The following is a 21,245-nucleotide window of genomic DNA, read 5'->3' on the forward strand; positions in this document are numbered from 1 at the left end:
ATTTGTTGGCCATCGAGGCCATGCGGTGCAGTTGAGGTCTCGGTTCCTGGAAAAAGGAAAGTTGCAGCAGTGATGGTAGGGTTTTACAGTGTAATGGCTGAGAATAAAATAGGGGAGAAGCAAGAAGGGTGGATGGAGCAATCGTGGTTATGCAGCAGCATTCCTCCCATGCACGGTTCATCCAGAGAGCAAGCATTTTTGTGCAAATTGTGAACGTTGCGGAGCAGATCTTTGCAAAGCCTCACCTTACGCTTCTCTCTGAGGGGAAATGCAATCCCAGATACCAATCTGCACGTGGAAGGGCATCACAGCATACGGGCAGGGACCGTCTGTACTTCATACGTGCAGGAGGGAGAGCGATGGAGAATTCTCGCTTGGGCTCTGGAGGTAGCGGGGAGCACGGGGGGCTTTTCTTGGTTGCACCAGGCTTTTATTTCTTAACGCCTAAGACAATATCACAACTGTCTCCCTTCTTGGACTGCAAACAAGATGCAGGCACAGTGTGTCCGGGGGGACCAGAGGCAGCTCCTCAGCCGGGCAGTGCTCCCCGGGGCGGCATGGGGACGATGCAGCTGAGCGCGGGGAGGAGGATGGGGTGGCTGGGGCTCTTCAGGAGCGGTCGCGGTCTGTCTGTCCAGAAGGCTCAAATGCAGGCAGATATTATGTCTTAAGGCATTAATTTTAATGAACATCTGTGTAAATGAGATGCAAATTAGGCATGGCCCCAGGGCTCCAGGCAAGTTGCCAATGCAGCCCTGACAAAGGTGGGCACTTCTGGACTCTTTGTGTCCAGATTTTAATAAAGAAGATATATTGAAGGCTCTGACGGAGGCCGTGAACAGATGACTCTTGAAACACCTTATACTTGAAGCTTCCCATATATTTTTCTCTTCCTGCCTGCAAACACCCCTCAAACTTGCCCCAGAAGGCCACAACCTACAACAAATCCTTAACTTTTGGAGAACTGCCACCCGTGCATTTCCTCTCTCTCCCCCCCACCCCCCCAGCCCCATTCCCAGGTCACAGAGGGACTAATCCTGGCGACGGGAGGGATGAGCCCTCTCCCGCTGTAAGTGCTCCTCCTGGCCGGGTTTCTCGAAGGCGGGAGGCTGGGAAGCAGCTGTTGGATCTTGCTCGGGGGGAGGCTTTGTTTGCAGGAGGTGTTTCGGTTCAGCGAGCGGATGCGATGGTGGGGATGGCTACACCGAGGGGCTGAGCCCATGCCGGCACCCACGGCCATCGGAAGCCAGGACGGTGATGCAGGGTGGACCTGGCTTTCAGGGGATGGGGGAAAACTAGGTAGGGACTGGTTTGGAGCACCACGTTGTTGGAGGATTGTAAGAAACCCATCTGGAAGAGACTTTAAGGGGTCATCTAGTTTAGCCCCTAGTTTTATGGTGAGATCAAGTGCAGCTGCAAGGCATTTCTGTGGTTTGGAGTCTGTGCTTATATGGACATACTCGTGGATTGCTTCAGATACAGCTATGCTGCAGAAGAAATAGCATGGTTTTAGCAAAGGAACCTCATCTTTAACTCCTGGTCTTCAGCATGAGCTTAACCCAAGTGACTGTCTTTCCATTGCTGCCTCTCTGAGGAGACCCTTCTTTGTAAAAAAGGGTACTAAAAGTTGGAAGAATCTTTCTGTGCTGTGTCTCCATGAGCATCATACGGCCGAGTCGGGCTCTTCAGCACAAGGGACAAGTGACAGCCAACAGCAAGAGCTCCTCATAAGAGCTTTCAGGCTGGGGCATTACTTCCCCCTCCACTCTCTCTGCTGTCAGCTTAGGTTTCTCAAAGCTTATGCTAATATTAAATTTTAATGACTGGCATCAAATGAGCCACAGTTGAAATGTTACTAAACATAACAACTATGTTGATTCAGTTTAGCAAATGGCAGAATTCTCCGGGGAAGCGATTCCCCAGGTACGGACGAGAGACGGAGGGTCACGCAGAGACGTAGGGGTTTTCTCCATCACGTGCTCTCCGGCGTCAGCAACCCCGGAGCTAGAAGACCCCGAGTTACAACCCTTCCTCCCAAAGACTGGGAAACTAATGCTGTACTTTGGATAAAACTTGTGCTGTTCAGTGCAAGTGGCCGATCTTCCTTTACGCTTTCAAGAAGCAGAGGTGAGGTTTGCTGGTTCAGAGCAGTGGTGCCAGAAAGCCCCAGGCACGGGCTTGTCCTATCTGGCCAAAGAGCATCCATCAGCCTGGGCCGCAGAGACCTGATGGAATCAAATTCTTTGGTGTTTTCTGGGAAGACATCTGTGCTGGGGTAGCTTGGCCTCCTGGCTAAGCGAGCTCAAGCCTGGGTTTTGTTTACATTTTTTACAGTGGCTTTTGAACTTGGGTTTCAAAGCCTGGCTGGTACTTAGCGTTGGCAATTCTGAGCTGGGACCCTCTTTGATTCACCATGTTGGTTTTGGATAAACTCTTAACGTTGCCATATTTCACCTGCAAAGCAGAGCGTAACGCCCAGCCCTAGGTCAAAGGCACGAGCAGAGGTTTTTAGGCTTGCTGCAATACAGAGCGATGCTCGGGAGTGGAAGGATGCTGTTGCCTCCCCAGTTGTATCATGCCAGAGTGGTTTTGCTTTGCTGGGGACACCTTCCTCCACGTGACGAAGACGACGGCAGGAACGGGGCAGCCTGCCTGCCTTCCGAGTTGCGCTCAACGGCTGGAAGAGATTTCTGCAAGAGTCTGGAGAACTTGACCCAAAATGAAACCCAAGGAAAAGCATCAAACTTGACATAACCGAACGGTCGCCGTCGCGTTCAAATCGGCGCAGATGCGGTTGGCTGAAGGGGAGGACGCGCGGTGACGCCTCTGCGTGCGGCTGGACCTCCATCGACGTCCCGGCCCCCTCCCAACGCCGCGCCGGCAGCCCCCGCCGTCACCGCAGCTGCGCTTTGCCCCACGTCTGCTGGCGGCGTTGGGGCACGGCGGAGGAATGCTGGCGAGCCGGGACCTGCCGCAGCTGGCACACGCCACGCCGCTTATCCAGGATCTCGCCTCCGAGTATTAATTAAACCCCACCCTTGCCTCAGCCGGAGAGGAGGGGGGGATCAGGAGGGGGTCTGCTGCGGGGAGCGAGGGACCGCAGCATCCGACCCTCCAGGGCGACGGCTTTGCCAGGGCAGGTCGTGGGGAGTGGAGGGAAGAGATGAGATTTTGGGATCCTGCCTCTCCTCCTGCTGTGGATTTTGGGGGAGGTTATTTGAAACCGGAGTTGCTCAATGCAGTGAACTCGGGCACCGCTCCTTCACGCCAATAAAGGTTTTATGTTGGACGATGGAGAGGGGGAGGGAGAATCCCTAGACAGCAATAACTGAAGCCGCACTCCCATTTTATTGTAGAGCAGGTCAGGCCGTCCGGGGTCTGCGGAGCCCTCGTGCCTCCAGCACCCTCTTTGTCTGCTTGAATAAAAAAAAAATAGGAAAGAAATCCCAGGAGGGGTGATGCAGTGAGTGAGTAAAGCCCTAAACAGCATTAGTCATCTTGCCATTCAGATGCCGCTCTGTCTAATCCTGCTCCAGGTCCTCCCTGCTTCACCCTAAGTAAAAGCAGCAATTAGCCGGCACTCGTCGCGAGCCCACGCGCGCTCCTACGCCCTCCCTGCCGCTGCCCCCCTTCGCGGCAGGAGGACGTCGGCTTTCTTTGGCGCTCTATTTATGACTCTCTTAATTCCCCCAACCTTTCAGACGGGGAGCTGACTCAACGGCGCTATCAGAAATGCTGCTGTTACTAATAACTGTTTGCCTCGTGCCCGGTGTCCCTGGGTTTCTCCCAGATGTCACTGCCCGAGGCTGCTGCTTTTCAGGAGAGGTGGCCTCGGGGGTACGAGGGAGCTCATGGGCATCGCATCCCTTGCGTGAGCTGTTGTCGTTGCGTGGGGCCGTCGGTGGCAGGGAGAGACATGGGATGGGGACTTGGCTGCCCAGCGCCGTGTGGTGTTGAACAGTGGTTATTTTGCAGAAGGATGGAAATGGGTGGTTTCTTCCCAGTTTATCCCATTTACGTTTGCAGAGCGTGCGCCTCAGTGGGCTGGGGACGAGCGCGGTCCCTGATTGCACAAGTGGCGTTTTGTGATCTTCCTTTGTAAGACACGCGTATGATGATCTTAAGGGTCTTTCCAACCCAAATGATTCTATGATTCTATCTCGGGGACCGCCGGCTCTGCTCCTGCCGTCGCAGAGCTGCTCTCGAGGATGGGCAGAGGAAAACCAGCATCCCGTTTTGGGATCGCAGGGCTGAACAGGAGAGCTGGAATAAATCCGTATGCTGATGACGCAAGGTATTTAAACGAAAGCATTTACACTCGAAGCCTTAATTTCTCGAGACGGCGCGTTAGCTGCCACTAGCAGGCACGGGTGCTCGCAGGCGATGCCCGAGCACGCAGCCCAGGCCTCCGGGAAGGTTTTTTTGGGAACTCCACTCCCAATCATATAGCCGAAGACCCCAGAGCTGGGGGTGCCTCGCCGGTGGGGGCTTCAGGGGTGGGTGGGAGAGGGGAGGTGGGTTTCTGGGATGGGATGGGGCAGGGAAGGGACGGGACACTCTGCCACTTGCTGTGCCCCAGCCTGGCCGAGGGTATTTTTAACCCTTCTGTGCCCCCGGAGGAATGCGTGCGGCTCCCGACAGTCGTCCAGTTGGGAGCAGCTGGGTGGGACTGGGCTGGGAGCAGGGACAGGCTGCACGACGGTGTCTTCTCGTTGAACGCTTTCCAGACCTACTTAAAGTATCTCTGGCTAGTATTTTCAGCATCAGCAACACACGCAAAAATGCCTCCTCTCTGACAGCTGTTAAGCTGCCTTAAAGGCACCATCTCCCCTCGTTGGAGAAGAGGATGATAAATGGGGGGTGATAAGCGCGGGCTGTGACGGGGCTGTCACCGAACCTAGCTGGGGCGAGTGGCCCAAGCGGAGCTGCAAAGCCTTGGTGATGTTTGGTACGCTTCTAACCTGGTAATCCGGGAGTGTTGTAAATAAACGTGTTTGCACAAGAGGCACTTGAGCACGAGTGGCCCCTGCAGCCTCCTCGTTCCTTGGAAGTAAATTTTATCGCAAAGGGAAGAACAAATGTGCCCCCCGGAGCTCGTCCTCCCTGAAGGGAGCGTTGCCGGTGCGCTTGTTCATCAGCGAGCCGCAGATGGGTTTTGACCTTGACTTGTCAGCGGGCAGGCAGAGAGGCACAGGCACTTCCCCGATCCCGAGCAAGCTGAGAACAAGAGTGAATTAAGCCGAGAGCTGCTGAGACCAACCAAATCATAGCGAGGTTTTTGGTTTTTGTTTTTTTTTTTTCCTTTTTCTTGACTGTAAAACAATTAGGCTGTGATCAAATGGTCCCTTTCAGGAGCCGGCTTGGGTCACTTCTCCAAAGCCACCCACTTGCAGATGCTTTGGTGACCCTGCCCGGTCTCAGCTGAGGGAGACGGCCGTAGGAATGTCCTCTCGCAGGAGCACTCGTTAGCTGGTGGTGGTGACACTTCGCAGTGTTTCCAGGAGATACTAAAAATACCAGCTTTGCATAAGACCGGGAGAGCTGAGGATCTGAGGGAGGAGGAGATGGGAAGCTTTTTGTCCGCAAGGGCTGAGCAGAGGAGGGAGAGGAGCCCGGTCCTGGCGGGACGCGGCCATGGAAGTGGGAGCGTGTGTTGGAGCGAACACAGGACTTTCCCGTCACCCACAGCATCCAGGCGAGTCACCGATCTCCGCCGGGGAAGGGAGTGACTGTGGCCGCTGGGTCTGGAGCAGACGGGGGCTTCTCTGGGGAAGGACTCAGGCTTGGATTAGTCACCACAGCGTTTCAAGAACAATTGCCAATTCTTCTGCCGAAGGAGTGGTTTAAAATGTCTCCCATCCAGAGGATTCTGTGGATGATAACGCGCTTACCTCACTTCCTAAAGAGCCTCCAGAGCAGTTGATTAATCACCCCATCCCTCGTCTCTCCCTGCTGTCCCCGATTACTCTGACACTGGGTGAGGAGCAGCTTCTGCAGTTTTCCATTTCCCCGGGATGGGCAGTGGGATGGCAGCACCCTGCCCATGGGTGCTGGGTCACTGGCAGCATGGAGCGGGATGGCCGGAGAGCCCAGGGTGCTTCACCCACCCTCGTACAGCACCAGAGCAAAGCCTGGCAGCCACGGAGGGGAATTTGCAGGAAAACTGGGCAGCCGAGGACAAAAATGGGCATTTCGGCAGGTTGTACCTCCCGTGCCCAGCCAAGCTCCCGGCCGCGAGGACCCTGGCACGTGGCTCTACCCTTCGCTCACAGTCCCGGCTCAGGTTGCTGCTGGGCTGTTTCAGGGTGCTCTGTGCACACAGATGGGGTCCCAGGGGAGCCCCAGGCTCCGCAGCGATCGAGCGCTGAATGCCACGGTGTAGGGCTGTGCCTGAGCGCTGCTGTAACACGTGGGCTCCAGGCTTCGTTTGGGAGAATTATTTATACCAACATCTATATTAGCTGCCTTGCAGGGAAAGCGCTACGGTGCAGCTCCTGCACCGTTGGAAAAAGAAAATAAATTTAAAAATGCAGCGCTCACTGTATCTCTACCTCCAAACTGCAGAACGTTTCTCCAGGAGTTTAATTTTTAACCTCTTTCTAAAACTTTTCCGGTGGAGGTGCAGACCCCCATGGAGCCAACCGAGGTTTCCTCCCACAACCCTGCGGAGGAGAGTCCCGAATTAACGGGCTACAGGTTGCAAATCGCTGCTTGAAAGGCGCGCTGGCTCCCTGCATCACGAACAGCCGTAGCCTTTGAAGAGAGGGATTGCGTGGTGGCAGAGGCCTGACATGAAATCGGGTTGAAGTCAGCTGTAAGCCAAGGGGATAAGGGAGCACCCAGCCCGGCACGGTGGGATGGGATTAGCCCGGGTGCTCTTGCCTGGAACAGGCTGGGAGCTCGGGGCTTGCCCACGCGGTGCCGAAACGGCAATCGCAAAGATTTGGCAAAAGGAGCAAGTTTAGGAGGAGAGCAACAGCACTGAAAGGGAGATAAAGAAATCCCTCTGACCTTCTGACAAATGCAGCAAAGGCTTTAAAGAACATGAATCCTCCGGTAAAAAAAAAAAAAAACAGCAAAACCTAAAAAGCGGTTTCTAAGGCAGATTTTGGTTGTGCGTGATTTGGCTTTGTGCTTTTATTGCAGTGTCTGAGGGAAGCTGAAACCCACCCCGAGTCCCTCCATGGGGCTGGAGGCGCTCGGGGTTTATCCCGTCTGCCTCGTTCGGACATGGCACCGTGTCTCAGCCTCGCGGTCCCTCCTGCCACCACCACCTCGGTGACCCTCACGGAGTCAGATATGGGGGACACGGTCAGCAAGACGTGTAGGGCCAAAGCTCCTGGTGCAAAGGCAGGAGCTCTCCTGCATCCACTCTCAGCCAGACTGGGCGAGCGGGTGCTACACTGCCCAGGGCAGGAGGGCACCAAGGTGAAGATGAAAGAAGCTTTGAGGACGAAGGTGGCCCTTGGTTGTACCTCGGGCTCATTAGCGATGTGTTCATCAGAGATCTTGAGCTGTCTCTGGGCTCTCTTGCTCATCACATAACACAGGTCCCTCATTTCCAGCTGCTGAGATGCATTGAAAGAAAGCTAAAAATATATTGGTTTCCAAATACTGCTTTCCCATGTAAACAGTGGCGGCAGCGGCAGGCAGGATGTAATGCAGTCGTAAACAGGGTGACATCACCCCGTGACGGGGAAGGCACGCGTCCCAACGCTCCGGGGCCAGTGGCCGTATGAGGAAAGCTTGAAACCTGCAGGTCTGGGAAACAAATGGGGATGCTCCTACTTGGAGCAAGTCTGGGAGAACCTCTGGGTGGGTTTTAGCTGAGGGGCTTTATCTTTCGCTTCAGGACACGACCGTCGGATGGCCTGGGGTGGCTTTGGGTCACGAGTGGGTCCGGGCTGGGTGACAGCCCTCGGTAGAGCTGTTTGGTGCTCTCCCCACGGCGAGCTGGCTGGTGGAGCTTGGGCATCCCGAGCGCGTTGTCCGCAGCCGTTTGGCCAAAATTTGCTGGTAACGGGGCAGGTGAAAGGAGGTTTGGTGACTGAACAAAAGCCAGGTGAGGAGTCCTGGTGGTCCGTTCCGCCCACCGCCGCCATGCCGCAGGGCCAGTGAGCCGCGAAGTGAGCAGACACGCTCTCTTGAGCTCGGGGCTGCAGCTCTGAAGCTCTATCAGCCCTTTATTTCAGTCCTGGCACTTGCTGCTGGCAGGGCTCCGCGTGCTGGAGCCGCTCGGAGACACCCGAAAGGACAAAAATTCAGACGGGACCGTCGCATCCTGCCCCATCCTTCCCTCGCACCAACACAAAGCTCGAGCAAAGCCCTGAAGTTGGAATTCCCAGCACCCGTCGGCTTCTGTCCCCAGCGGTGGGGTGGCCCTTGGTGGCTTAAAGCCATGACTTGGGGAACCTGCAAGAGCTCTGCCCGGGATCTTCAGGCCAGGCACAGCAGGTTTTTAATTGGCTTTAGTACTCGTCGAATATTTCCCTAATGGTTTTAGAGATGGGGGGATGTGTTGGAGGAAGACTTGGCTTGCTTCTGGCACGTGACTCGGTGAGGAAATGGGAAAAGAATTTCTGGCTGTGAAACGGCAGCTCCACGTCGAGATCGTTCCTTCTTCACAGTGGAACAAAAAGCCTCCGCGCCCCAGCCCGGATGCCTGGGATTCCTCGCGGAGGGGCCCCCGGAGCGGTAACGGTCCCGCTTCTGCTCCGCCAGCTCCCGGCCAAGGTGGTAGCGGGGGAGCCGGGGGCGGCTTTGCCGGAGCGCTGGCACGGCACGGCCGCCCTGCCCCTGTTGTTTCAGCTGTGCTGGATTAATAACACGGACCAAGAGCTGGTGTGTCCCCCGCCAAGTATAAAAATCTGGGCTTTGGGACACTCTTGCAGTGTTGGCAGTCAGGGCTGCAGGAGGCTGCGGGGCCAGCCCTGACCATCCGTCTGTCCGTCCAGGAGGGCTCTGGGGGATGTGGAGGGGACAGCTGTGGATGGGCAAAGGGGCTCCCGGGGGCTGCTTGGGCTCCCCCTCGTGCAGTGTGGGGCTGGGGGGGGAGCTGTTTGTACACCCCTCCCAGGTCCCTGCTCCCTCGCCACCTCCCGCTCTTTGGTCATATTTAATCACGAAAATAAGAAAAGGAGTTTCCAAAGGTTTCCCGGTGTGCAGCCAGCCCCGCTGAGCGCTTCGGGCCGTTTAACAGGCGTTTCTCCTCCATAGCCCTGAACCCTCCCCTTCCACAAAACATCCATTCCCGTCTCTCCAAAAGGAAAAAGTCCCTAGGGGAACGCGGTGCTGGATGCTGCGTGTGCAGTTGGTGCCGGGGCACTTGCAGACGAAGGGTCCAAGGGCTCGGGGACGTGGAAGGTGGGCTCCCACCGCAGCTGTACCACGACCTTGGCCAAGCCCCAATGTTTTCGGAGACAGCAGGCACCTGCAGCACATCCAAAAAAAATCAGGCTTTTCATCTTTCCCTGGCCGTCAACCTCTCAGCTGTAATACGGCCATGGCTCGCCACGGCCGGGTGGGAAGGTTTTTGGTGAAGCTGTGGCACGGCAAAGTGCGGACCGAGGTCGGAGTCTCCCGACGTTGGCATTATTGGGGTGCACGGTACACGCTTTTATATATTAAGCACCTGCCTGGCCTCTCGTATTTTTATCCCGATGCTATAATTCATCCCCAAAGTAGCAGGCCGGGTGGCTGGTGGGGCGGGTTGTTGCCTGGAGATGCGTGGAGGCTGTTTCAAGCCCTCCTGTTTTCTCTCCCAAGTCTGTGACTTCCCTCAGCATCACTTCGCAGCAGTGATTCACACGCCCGGGCTGCCTCCCTCTCCCAGCCCCACAGCAGCCGCTTTAAATTTTCCCCATCTCTTAAACCCCAAGGGTCGGGGGGGGGGAAGATGGTGATGGGGGGGAGTGAGGAGCGTGATGCTGACCCAAAACCCGGGCCGTAAAAATTAGATTTTAGGAAAAGGAGCCTGCAGCCGGCGAGGCGTGCGGTGGCAAGTTGCGGGTGGGTTTTTGGCAGAGCGGTTGGTAGCGCCGGCGGAGCGATGCGGGTTCGGGGAAGGCAAAAATGGTACTTTGGTGGGATTTGGGGTTTTTTTTTGGGGGGGGGGGGGTGATTTAGTAACTCGGTTCTTTGTGCAGGGGTGGGTGTGAGGGGAAGGGGGCCCCCGGGGTGGGGGCCAGGCCCCCTCCCAACCGGTTGGGAAGCGCCTTAAAACGCCGTATCGGGGAAAAACACCGGGACCGGGTGCGGACAAAGGGCCGCGGGAGTGCGGGGGCTCGGCGGGGCCGGTGCCGGGGAGGTGGGGGGGGGGGGGGGGGGTTGAGCCGAAGCCGCCACCGAGCCAGGGCGTTGCTGCTCTTTGTCGGGGGCTGCCGCCTCCCCCCGAAGGAGGGGCCAGCCCCGGTGGGGCGGGGAACGGGCCAGCCCCGGGCTGCCACCGGGTGCGGAGACCCCCCCCTCCTCACACCCACCCCCCCCCACTCGGGCTCCGGTACCCCCCCCCCCCTTCCCGGGGCCGGTGGGGAGGGGAGGTGGCTGGGGGGGGGGGGGGGGGTGGAAGAGACCGCGGCACCGGGGGAGGAGGCGGCCCCCGTTGCTCCCGCCCCGCTCCCGCCCCGCGGTGCCGCCTCCCCCCCCCCCCCCCCCCCCCCGCCCGCCCTCCGCCGGGGCTGGCAGCGCCGCGGGAGCCCGGTGCTGGCGGCGAGCGACGGTGGCGGCGGGGCCGGGGCGTGCGGCGGCCTGCGCGGTTCGGCCTTTTGTTCCGCCGGCGGGAAGGAGAACGGGCGGCGGCAGAGGAGGAGGAGGAGGAAGAAGAGGAAGGCAGCGGGCCGGGCGCGCCATGCATCCCGCCGCGCCGGCCGGGGGCTGCCCGCGGGGGAGACGCGGACCCCCCCGCCCCCGGCCCGGCCGCTGAGCCGCGCACAAAAGGGGCGAGAAGGGGAAGGGGAGGGCGGCCCCGCTGCGTGGGTGTGGGGGTGTGTGGGGGTGTCCGTCCCGTCCTACCCCCCCCCCGTCCCTCCGTCCTCGCCGCGGGAACCGGCCGCGGGACCCCCCCCCCCCCCCCCCCCCCCGCCTCTCCCCGCCATGGCCGGGCCGCCCGGTGGCGCGGAGCCGCCGCAGCCCGCCACCGGCTGCCGGGAAAGTTAGTACGAGAGGGTCGGGAGGAGGAGGAGGAGGAAGAAGCAGCAGCAGCAGCAGCAGCAGGAACCTCCGGCCGCGGCTGCTCCCCGTCCCCCCCGCCGGCTCCCGGCAACTTGGGGGATTTCGTGCCGCTCCGTCCCCTTGCCATTTTTGGATGCGTTTTATAGCCCTTTTTTTTTTTTTTTCCTGGGGAGAAAGAGAAAAAAAAAAAAAAAAGCGAAGACCCAGCAGCCTTCCTCCTCCGCCGCTGCCGCCACTGCCACCGGACTCCGCGGTACGCTCCGACCGCCGGGCGGCAACCAGCTGGATTTTGGGGGTTCGGTGGCCCGGAGCGTCGTGGCAAGGTGACGGGAACAACAATGCCATCATGTTTTTGAGACAGGAAACCTCTGAGTTTGCCCTGAATGAAGAACTTCCTGTGTTTAAACTTGTACGAATATCCGCTGACAAGCTCAGTTCAAATGAAAACACGAGAGTCGGGGGGAGAGGCTAATTCAGACCAGCTGGACTTCCATGGGACTTAGAGCTGGGCAGAAAATGCGAGGAGCCGCTCGCCGCTCGGGCTGCGATACGTGAGCGGCCGGGACAAGCAGTGCCTTTGTTATTAAAGAAGGACGGACGGGATAATTTGAGAGCTTCAAACTCTTCGGCGGTTTCCGTCGCAAACGGCGATTGGGAATATTTTATCGAAGCTGTCGGATTTGGATGTTTTTTGCCGATGGATGGGGTTTTTTTAGGGGGGTCGGGGGGATGAGATGGGTTGTTTCACTGCTCGGGACCGCCGGTCGGGCTGCTGAGCCGGCACGGTGCTGCCGGCGCACCCTCCCGTCCCCGTAGCGTCGCTGCTTTGGGATTAGAGTCTGCCACGGCGGGTTTGGGACCTGCTGGCCGTGTGATGCTTCCTGCGGTGGTGGGCGAAAGGTTGCCGGGGCGGTTTCGTCAGCCGTAAGGACGAGAGCATGGGCAAACCACTGAGCCGGCCAGACTGTTTACGGCAGAACCGCACTTGCCTGGGGAAGGGCGAGGAGGAGGATGGTTATATAGAGGATTGCTACGTGCCCCAGAGGTCAATATATGACACGATGAGAATTAACGAGCAAATCGATCAGGGATCGAAGCTCAATCAGCTTTCCAAGAGCACCCTCGGCAAGGGGGACGGCAGCACCATATCCAGCAATGGGACTCTGGGAGCTGCCAACGTCTTCGAGTCCAGGGCACCAGAAACGAAGAAGTTGGATGAGCGAGTCATCTTCGACGCGCTGAAGCTCAGCAGCGATGTCTCCAAGCCAGCGCCAGCTCCACCGAGGAGACGACCGAACCCCGAGAGGAAGGAGAACGTCAACCGGCGGTCGTGGAAGTCTTTCATGCCACCAAACTTCACCGAATTTGCAGAAAGGATGGGGGCTTCATTGAGCGAGGTGTCAGAAGCGGGCGCCTCCAACCCTTCCCTGCGGGATAAGCGGGAGTCGACCACCATGCTCACCGAGCGCCCGGGCCAGCCCGACCACGGCGAGCCCACGTCCGAGTCTCTCACCTTGGAGCACGTCTCCAAGTCATCCGGTGCGGCGGAGGCTCTGACGGCCAAACAGTTTGGCGCGGATGGCTACGGCGGTCCCCGGAATGAGCACCAGACCCTGCTGAATGCCGGTGACGGCCGCGGTCACGTCGGGGACCTGGCCAGGGCTCGCCGGCTCCCCAGTGCCACCTGGCCGCGAGCCAGGAAGAATTTCATCAAGGGAAGCCTCAGCGATGGGCACCAGGAGACCCTGGAGGCCTCCGAGTCGGACTGTACGGTGGAGAACGTCAACCTCTCTCCGTGCCTTAGCGAAGAGCTGCTGGATGCAGGACTGGATATTCTCATCACCTCCAATCTCAGGGAGAAAACAGAGTCTGAGCTGAGATTTGAGGAGGACGAGCGCTGGGTGATGATGGAGGAGTGGGAGGAGGCGACGCTGTCAGAGAGAGGAAAGGCTGCTCTGGTGGCAGAGGAGAAGAGGAGCTGTTGCTTGGCAGATATTTCTGAAGAAAGGGAACAATTTGCTGCTCCGGCGGACTGCTCTGCCCCCAGCCCGGGGACCTCCCGGTGCTGCGCGTCCCCGGGGGGTGCTGGCAGCCGCCTCACCGGCAGCGCGTGCTGTACCGAGGATGCGGCGGTGCAGTGCGAGTCCGAGGACTTTGCTCCGGGTTCAGAGCGCTCAGCCAGCCCTCCAGTCCCCGAGTTGTCCGACACGGACTCCGTGCAGATGTTCCTGGAGCTGGAAGAGCAGTGCCTGAACGAGGACGAGAGCGATGGGGCTCTCCCTGGCCACGTGGAGGTTCAGGTCTCCCCGATGGATTCGGAGGGGCTGGACCCGGATTCAGCCAAACTGGCCGGCGCGGCGGTCGAAGCATGTCAGCGTACAGCCCCTTTGGACGTCAGCGCTTCGGACTCTGCCGTCGTGTCGGATCTGGAGGACTTTGACGTCACCTGCAGCTCGCAGGTGCTGAGCACGCTGGAGCCAACGACGGAGCCCTTCTCGGAAAGGGACACTTCAGCCGTCACCCCGACGGACTCGGACGGAGGGGCCTCACCCAGCCCCGTGGCCATGGCAGGGCCGGGCTCCCTCCGGCAGTGCTCTCCAGCACCAGCGGAGGAGGATGCACCTGACCCACTGGTGGACCCGGAGCTCACGGACAGTTGTGCGGTGGCGGTGCTGGTGGCTGGTGGGATGCCATCTCCTGAGACAGGCGCCCATCCAGCTTCTTCTGGCTTGGAGGGAGCTGGTTTCCCCAGCGCTCTGGTGGGGTGGGCTGAAGATAACCAAGACTTTTTGGTCCCTGATGGTGAAGTATCGCAGCTCCCTGAGGAGACCTGTCCTGGCCGAGTGTCCCCGGCTGGGCTGTCCCCCTGCCAGCCCCCAGCTCCCGACACAGCGGCGGAGGAGCTGGGGTCCCCCCCGCAGCACAGTGAGGCCGGTGGCGAGGGGACGGATCCATTCGGGACCCATCACCTTCTGCCTGGAAGGACTGAGCTCACCAACTGGGATGTCTCAGAACTGGTTTCTGAGGATGAAGCCACAGATTTGGGATCAGAGAGTGAGGGAGCCGAGGGCCAGACTGATCCGGCAGAAAGTGGGGATGCTCATTGTGGTTCTCTGCCGCCTTTCCGTGCCGGCTCTGCATCAGAGCTGGGCTCCGAGGCCCTGACAACATCCCCGGTGCCTGTTGAGGACCTCCCGTGGGAAATGGTTCCCCTGGGCCAGGGTCTGGCTCTGGAAGGGGCTGCCCATGCCGAAGGGTCCCCCGTGGAGGTGGCTGTCACGCACGGGGAGGCACAGGCAGCCATCCTGCAGCCGGGAGACCTGGACTTGCTGTTTGCCTGCGGCTGGGAAGACCAGCCCGCGGCACAGTGCCGTACCGCGGTGCCGGGTGAGGGACTCCCGCATGCTGCCAGCCCGGCCGCTCCAGAAGAGCTTCCCGGCACATCACCCATTGTGGGGCAGCCTGCTCCCGATGCCATCCCATGGGATGTTGGGGGGCTTTCTGCTCCAACCGACCCACCAGCACCAGGGGATGTGGCTGTCCCAGAGCCCCAGGTTCAGGAGACACCACCAGCCACTGGGGATCCTACCATGGATGCTGAGGAACCGTGTATTGAGCGCTTACCTCCAGATGCCACCGCCGCTGCCACGTCCTTGGCGGTGGAAGAGCTTCTGGATGCCCCACCACCATTTGCTGATGTGCCTGTTGCCACTGTGCCACCACAAGCGGCCGACCCGCTTGTCTCCGGTGCCAGGGATCTCGGTGGTAGCCCCGCGCCGCCGGCAGCGGGGGGGCCGGTGGCGGCCTCGGGGGATACAGACGACTTTGCCAACGTGGTTGTGCCACCCGTCCTGGAGCACCTATCCACTGAAGTGCCAGTTTTGGAGGATGACCCCGGTGCGAGACCGCCCGCAGCGGAGGTGGCAGCTTGGGACGGTGCCTCCGTGCCGCTGGGCACAGAGGGTCCCCCCTCCGCCTTCCCACTCCCCCCGGAGGGACCCCCCACCCCAGAGCTGCGCGAACTGCCGGGCGCACCCTCCGCCGTGGCACCCACCGCACAAACCCTCCCCGGGGCCATGCTGGGGGACACCCTCTGTCCCCCCGGCCGTGGGGGGGGCCCTTCCCTGGCACCCAGCGAGGGAGAGGTGCCCGCGGGCGCGGAGGGACCCCCCGCCACCGCTCTCATCGCAGAAGGGCCTCCTGCTCTACCAGATGGATTCGTTCCAGATAACGAGGTATTTGTTGCTCAGGCGCTGGCAGGCGGGGTTTCAGGCGCAGAAATCACTTTATTTTGCACTTGAGGGGTGGGTGGGAGGTGGGAGCCCACTCGGTAACGCGCAGCCACGATCTGCAGGGTTCAGGCTTCAAAACAGCCTTCTCCCTCCTGAGTTCGGCTTGAATTTGGCAGGCAAAAAGTTTGGGGGGGGGGGAATGGTGTGTTTTTATAAGTAGGGGAGGCAAAAGGCTATCGCTGCCTGATGACCTAAACTATTGTCTTAAACTTTTTTGGCTTATGAAAGTACATTATGGTCACTCAGATGTAAATCGCAGGCTTCAGAAAAACCTTCTCGCCGGATCCTGGCAGGGTGGTTCCCATCTCTGAAGCAGAAAATATATCGGAAGAGAGAATCCTGTAGAACAAATTAAGCGCAAATAATTCCTGTCCTGTGCGGTCACTGCTTTCTGTAGCTTTTTGAGTGAGCAATAAGGTGCTGAGGCTCTGAACGTGCGTGGGAAGGGGCTCAAATTCTCTCTGGCGTTTGGGGATTTGCTTTGCCGTGCTGTGCTCATGGCTTTTGCCTGGAGAGACCTCGGTGGTGGAGTTCCCACAGCCGAGTGCTGATTTACTGCCATCTGGATTAGGAGAAATATCACTAAGGAGACATCAGAAGTTAGTCAGCGCTGAAAATCCCGATTTGGTAGCAATTACTCATCGTTTAGGCTGTGCCACCCATTTAAGAAATGCACGTGGAGGGGCTCAGAGAGATGCTTTTATATGGGGGGGTCCACGTAAGCATGAGCTGGGGTACCCAGCGTGCACCTTAGCGAGGAAAAAGAGTCGTCGGGTTCTTGCCGTTGTACGCCTGTTGTCTGAAATGCACTGCTTTGGGGTCAGCGTTGCCTTGCTGGTGGGACCCTTATTTTACGTGCAGCATCTCTGATTGTTAACCCCAAAAATCTTCCGCTTGCTCAAGCCCTTGGCAGCTCCGGCTCTGCACTGGGGCGATGCCTGGGCGCTGCTGGTTCTTCCCACCACGGGGTCGGGCTCTGCGCTCGGCAGCGGTGGGGTTAAGGACCGCGGCCGCCCGGGAGATGAGGGAAGCAGAAAGCGAGGGGATGCTTTGGGAAGCATTTCTGGAAGCGAGGAGGAGGTGTGGCGGAGCAGATGTCCTTCTGCTTGCCAAGATGTCTGTCCGACCGCTTCGCCCGGGCAGGACACCTCGCTCTACGCCTTCTCCTGCCCAGCAAAGGGTGTACGTTAAATATTTGTTTCAAAGCTGAGTCACAGTGAGGTTAATGGACTAAATTGCTGGAATCTTTTTATGAGCGAAGAAAAACAAGTGTGTTGGACATGCTCACTCCTCAGGCCATTAGCGTGATTATCTTTGTAATGATCCTTGTGCAGCGTCATGCTCTCGGGCTGTACCGATTCATGTGTTGCAGGTACCTGTGGTCTGACGACTGGGCTTTCTGCGGGGCTCCCTCCCTGCCCGGCTGCTTTGAAGCCCTGGAGTTTGTTTTTGCAGCGTGCGGAGGGCTCAGACCCAGCCTGGCATGCCAGACTTATCAGCCTGGTCCTTTTGTGGGTTTGGCTGCTCCAACAACCAGCTCCATTTATAAACAGTAACAAGAGAAGCATCCGGGGAATCAGTGATTTCATGTCACCATTTATTTCTTATAACCGTGGCATAATTCTCCCTGAGCAAACAGCTCTGGACAATGTCTGCCAGCACACCCTTCGGTTCGTGTCCTGGAGCGATACCTCCCTGCCCTCGAGTTGCTGAGCTCTGACAGGAAGGAATAGCTTTTTCTTTGAAAACGGGGCAAAGAAAGTCAAGGCAGCCCCTCTTACTTGGACAGGGAAATTTGTGTGTGTGTGTTTGGGGGGTTTTTTTTTGTGTTTGAGGTTTTTTGCCTGCTTTGTGTTCCTTTGGAGGCAAAGCGATCGCTGGGTCTGGAAAGCTGTGCCATCCACGAGTCGCTGCTCTGCTAGGAGAGATTTTGCATCCGAGTGGGAATTTTTTGATGCCGTCAATCTCTATATTCTCGGGCACATGAGGAGGAGGCACGCTTGAGAAAGCTGGCTGCAATCCCCTCTGCTTTCCAAAGAGAAAATGTTGCAACAGGGCCAAGGACTCTGATCCTGTCCAGCACTGGGTGCGGGGTGACCTGTGCTCTCGATGGGCTTGTGGTCCAAGGGACCAGAGTAAGCAATGAAGGACTCCGCTCCCTTTTTTTGGGGCTTGCACTATTCACTATGGGGAAGCAGCAGGCTTCTCCTTTGGCACCGGGCTGTGCGGCCGCCCCAGCCGTGCCAGAGAGGGACCGTGCACCGGCAGCCGCGTCAGCGGGTAGTTACAGCAGATCCACAGCTCTGATAAAGAGCACTTATCTCCTTCACGGAAACAGGATTTTCCCTGCTGCCTCTCTTTACAATGGGGAGCTTCATTCGCTCTCCTCCCCTTTCCCTATCAAATCTTTTTTGGTTTAAAAAGCTTTTCCCCACAGGATTCCCAGGCAGGACCATGCCAAATACGCGGTGCGGTGTGGTAAATGACTAGCACATTAATTGCCTATTGCCTTTGTCTTTCGAAATACAGCTAGTTTCTCGGTGTCTGTAATTTTGTGGTTAACAAAACTCATGTGATGTCAGGTCTCCGTTCTCAATAGCATCACTGTGAGAATTGCATTGGGTTTTTCCCCAGGAGTATTATTTCCCAATCTGATGGCTGACCAGAGCCAATGCTCTCATTTCTTCCCCGATTTGCTCTCTCCACCTCACTCTGGTGCTTGGAAAAAGGGGATTTACCCATTTAAAAGCAGAGGTGGATGCGTATAGATCCCGAGCTGCCTGCGACATCTGCATTACTGGGTCAAGGCGAGGGAGGAGTTTAGACGAGCTTGCACAACTCTAATAAAATCAGTGCAAGCAGCTACTGCATCTTCTCTGGAGAGGAAAGCCTGTTGTATCTGTTGAATGATGGAGGGGCTGTAAGAGCAGCTCACAGGTTATAAATACCTTTTCTCTCCCACCCTTCCCATCCCCAGCTGTTCCAGAAGGAGCAAGTGGATCCTCTCCAGCTGAAACTACAGCAAGTCAATGGAGTCGGTCAAGGACTCATCCAAAGTGCCGGGAAAAACTGTGATGTCCAAGGGCTGGAGCATGACATGGAAGAAATCAACACCCGCTGGAACACCCTCAACAAGAAGGTGAGAGCGTGGGGAGGTGGCTGTACCTGGTTTCTCTCAGCCCTGTTGGGGTCTGGTAGAAGAAGGGCGTCGTCGACAGGCTGCTGAGGCTCCGGCGTTGATGCATCACCGGCCTGACCATGCAATGGGGTTGTGTTTGGGGTGCAGGTGGCCCAAAGAGTTGCTCAGCTGCAAGAGGCCCTGTTGCACTGCGGGAAGTTTCAGGACGCCCTGGAGCCGTTGCTGAGCTGGCTGACGGACACCGAGGAGCTCATCTCCAACCAGAAACCTCCCTCGGCGGAGTACAAGGTGGTGAAAGCCCAGATCCAGGAGCAGAAGGTGAGCAAGTACAGGGTAAGGGTTGGCTTGATGGGAGGGGGAGCTCTGGACAGCCGGACAGTTTTTGGGGGGTCCAACTGTAACAGATAAGGTGTAGCTGGGATGTCTACAAGCCTGCTTCTTTCATGGTGGCTCTTCTACATTCTGATGTAATGAGGGGAAAACTGCAACAGCAGAAAACAGGCAGCTCGTTTGCCCACACTCGCTATCTCCATCGTCTAAATCACCAGCGTTACTTTCTTGTCCCACTGCCTCTTGAAGTTTGCTGCTGGTTTTGCTGGTCGGCCGTGTTTTTCCAGCCCTAAGTTTTGTTTGTGCTGGTAATTCTGCTGCGTCAGGAGCAAGCTGGCGTTGTAGGTGCCAGTTTGGGTATTTGGACAAAAGGAATGAACAAACTGTAAGAACCGACTCGAGGCGTGCCGGTGTTTGCAGAGATAACAGCCCGGGCCGGCGCCTGCCCTTCTGAGCAGGCGGATGAAAGTTCAAGTGTGGTCGTGGTAAAACATTTTAGAAATGAATTCTTACCGAGGCTTGATCTGACGTATTGAGACTTTGAAGAGGAAATTTATTTAAAGTGAAAGTTAAGAACTTAATCTTCATAAGTTCGGGGGGTTGATGGGGAAGCCTCCGAAAACTTCTCTGGCACAGAAGTACTTTGAATCTCTTTTAGAATAGAATAGAATATTTCAGTTGGAAGGGACCTACAACGATCGTCTGGTCTAACTGCCTGACCACTTCAGGGCTGACCAAAAGTTAAAGCATATTATTACATTATTATTAATTTTTTTTGAACTGGTTTTGATGGCTGTCCTGCTGGGCTGGCTTTGGTCTCAGCCCCATGCTGACGGTGGTTTTCAGCCAGAATTAGAGATTTGCTATCTCTGAGGGCTAGAAGAGGTTCTGCTGATCCAGTCTGGTAACTTTTATCCTCCTTCGTTTCCCTGCTGTTGCTAAAGCTGCTCCAGCGACTCCTGGATGATCGCAAAGCCACCGTTGAGATGATCCAAGCGGAGGGCGGCAGGATCGCGCAGTCGGCCGAGCCCGCAGACCGGGAGAAGATCGTGGGCCAGCTGGAGAGCCTGGAGTGCCGCTGGGCAGGGCTGCTGGGCAGGGCGGCCGGCAGGTGAGAGGATCTGCGCCGCTGGCCAAAAACACGGGGCCAGCTCGTCCCGCAATTCACGGTGCCCTGGAGCTTGGGGTTACAACATGTGGGGAGCTGGCGGAGATTTCTGTGCGGATACATCCTGGAAACGTGGAAACAGCTGGAAAACATGAGAAATCAAAGCCTGTTTGGGAGCTGAAGTTGATAGCAGTGGTTTACAATGGCAGGGAAGAGCTCAGATTAAATAAATTCCCTGCAGGGGATGGATGTTATTTTTATTCCTCTAAGCATTAACGTTTAGCTTTAGCAGCAACATCCTGTTGACACCTTTCTGCTGCCTGAATCTCATTTGAGTTGCTTGTTACTCCATAAGTTAGTATTTGAGGTTTCGAAGTCACTTCTGAGGGCCAGATTTGACCCTCCCAGTGTTTTAAATCACTGCCAACTAGATGGACTGTCCATCTAGGACTTGTACAGGTACCGGGCTGTCTTTAAACAGAAGCTCAGCAGCTCTGAAACACCGAGAGCCCAGACACAAGCTGAGCACATCAGAGGATCTCCAAGATGGTGGTAGGAATGGAAGAAAAGCAGCACAGCGGGGGAGCCTTTCTGCCACCTTCCCGGGGGAGTAAACTGGACCCTAAAGGCACAGCTGCAGGAAAAAGCTTATGTTGCAGTTTCTCCACATTGATTTTTGTGTTTGCAGCTTGCCTGACACAGTGTCTCACCTTGCTCTGGATAGGGCTGCTTGGGTTCCTTCTTCCTAATACTCGAAGCTGCTTCCCATGCCTGGCTCCAAGGGGGAGCTGCTCCTTAGTGTTTTATTCCTTACTACAGGCAGAAGCAGCTGGAGGACATCTTGGTCCTGGCAAAGCAGTTCCATGAAACCACGGAGCCTGTGTCGGACTGGCTGTCGGTGACGGAAAAGAAACTGGCCAACTCTGAGCCCATCGGTACCCAGACTGCCAAAATCCAGCAGCAGATCAGTCGGCACAAGGTAGGACCCGTGCGTGATCGGGAGCTGCCGATGGAGGTGGTTGGTATTGGGTCCCACTCAGGTGGTTGTTTCTGCCACGGCGAGGGGGTTTTTGGCACGAACAAGTATTGGAGGAGTTTTCCAGGCTGCTTTATGTACAGAGAAGGCTGCAAACCCTAACCCACCAGTGTGGGTAAATATGAAACTGATGTCTTTGCACCTCCCAACGAATGTATCTGGCTCTGGATA

At 57.3% G+C, this 21,245-nt stretch overlaps 1 protein-coding gene across 32 annotated transcripts in view; it reads left to right on the forward strand.

Moving 5' to 3' along the window:
• Positions 1–21,245, forward strand: part of MACF1 (microtubule actin crosslinking factor 1) — a 147,007-nt gene that overhangs the window by 94,366 nt on the left and 31,396 nt on the right. For all 32 annotated transcript variants that reach the window (XM_052810696.1, XM_052810719.1, XM_052810720.1 and 29 more), the window contains 4 exons: positions 18,439–18,600; positions 18,748–18,918; positions 19,875–20,041; positions 20,858–21,017. In XM_052810696.1, the coding sequence (XP_052666656.1) occupies positions 18,439–18,600; positions 18,748–18,918; positions 19,875–20,041; positions 20,858–21,017 (660 nt within the window). The remainder of the gene's footprint in view (positions 1–18,438; positions 18,601–18,747; positions 18,919–19,874; positions 20,042–20,857; positions 21,018–21,245) is intronic.

Source organism: Harpia harpyja, chromosome 16 (genome assembly GCF_026419915.1).
Source record: "Harpia harpyja isolate bHarHar1 chromosome 16, bHarHar1 primary haplotype, whole genome shotgun sequence".
NCBI lineage: Eukaryota > Metazoa > Chordata > Aves > Accipitriformes > Accipitridae > Harpia > Harpia harpyja.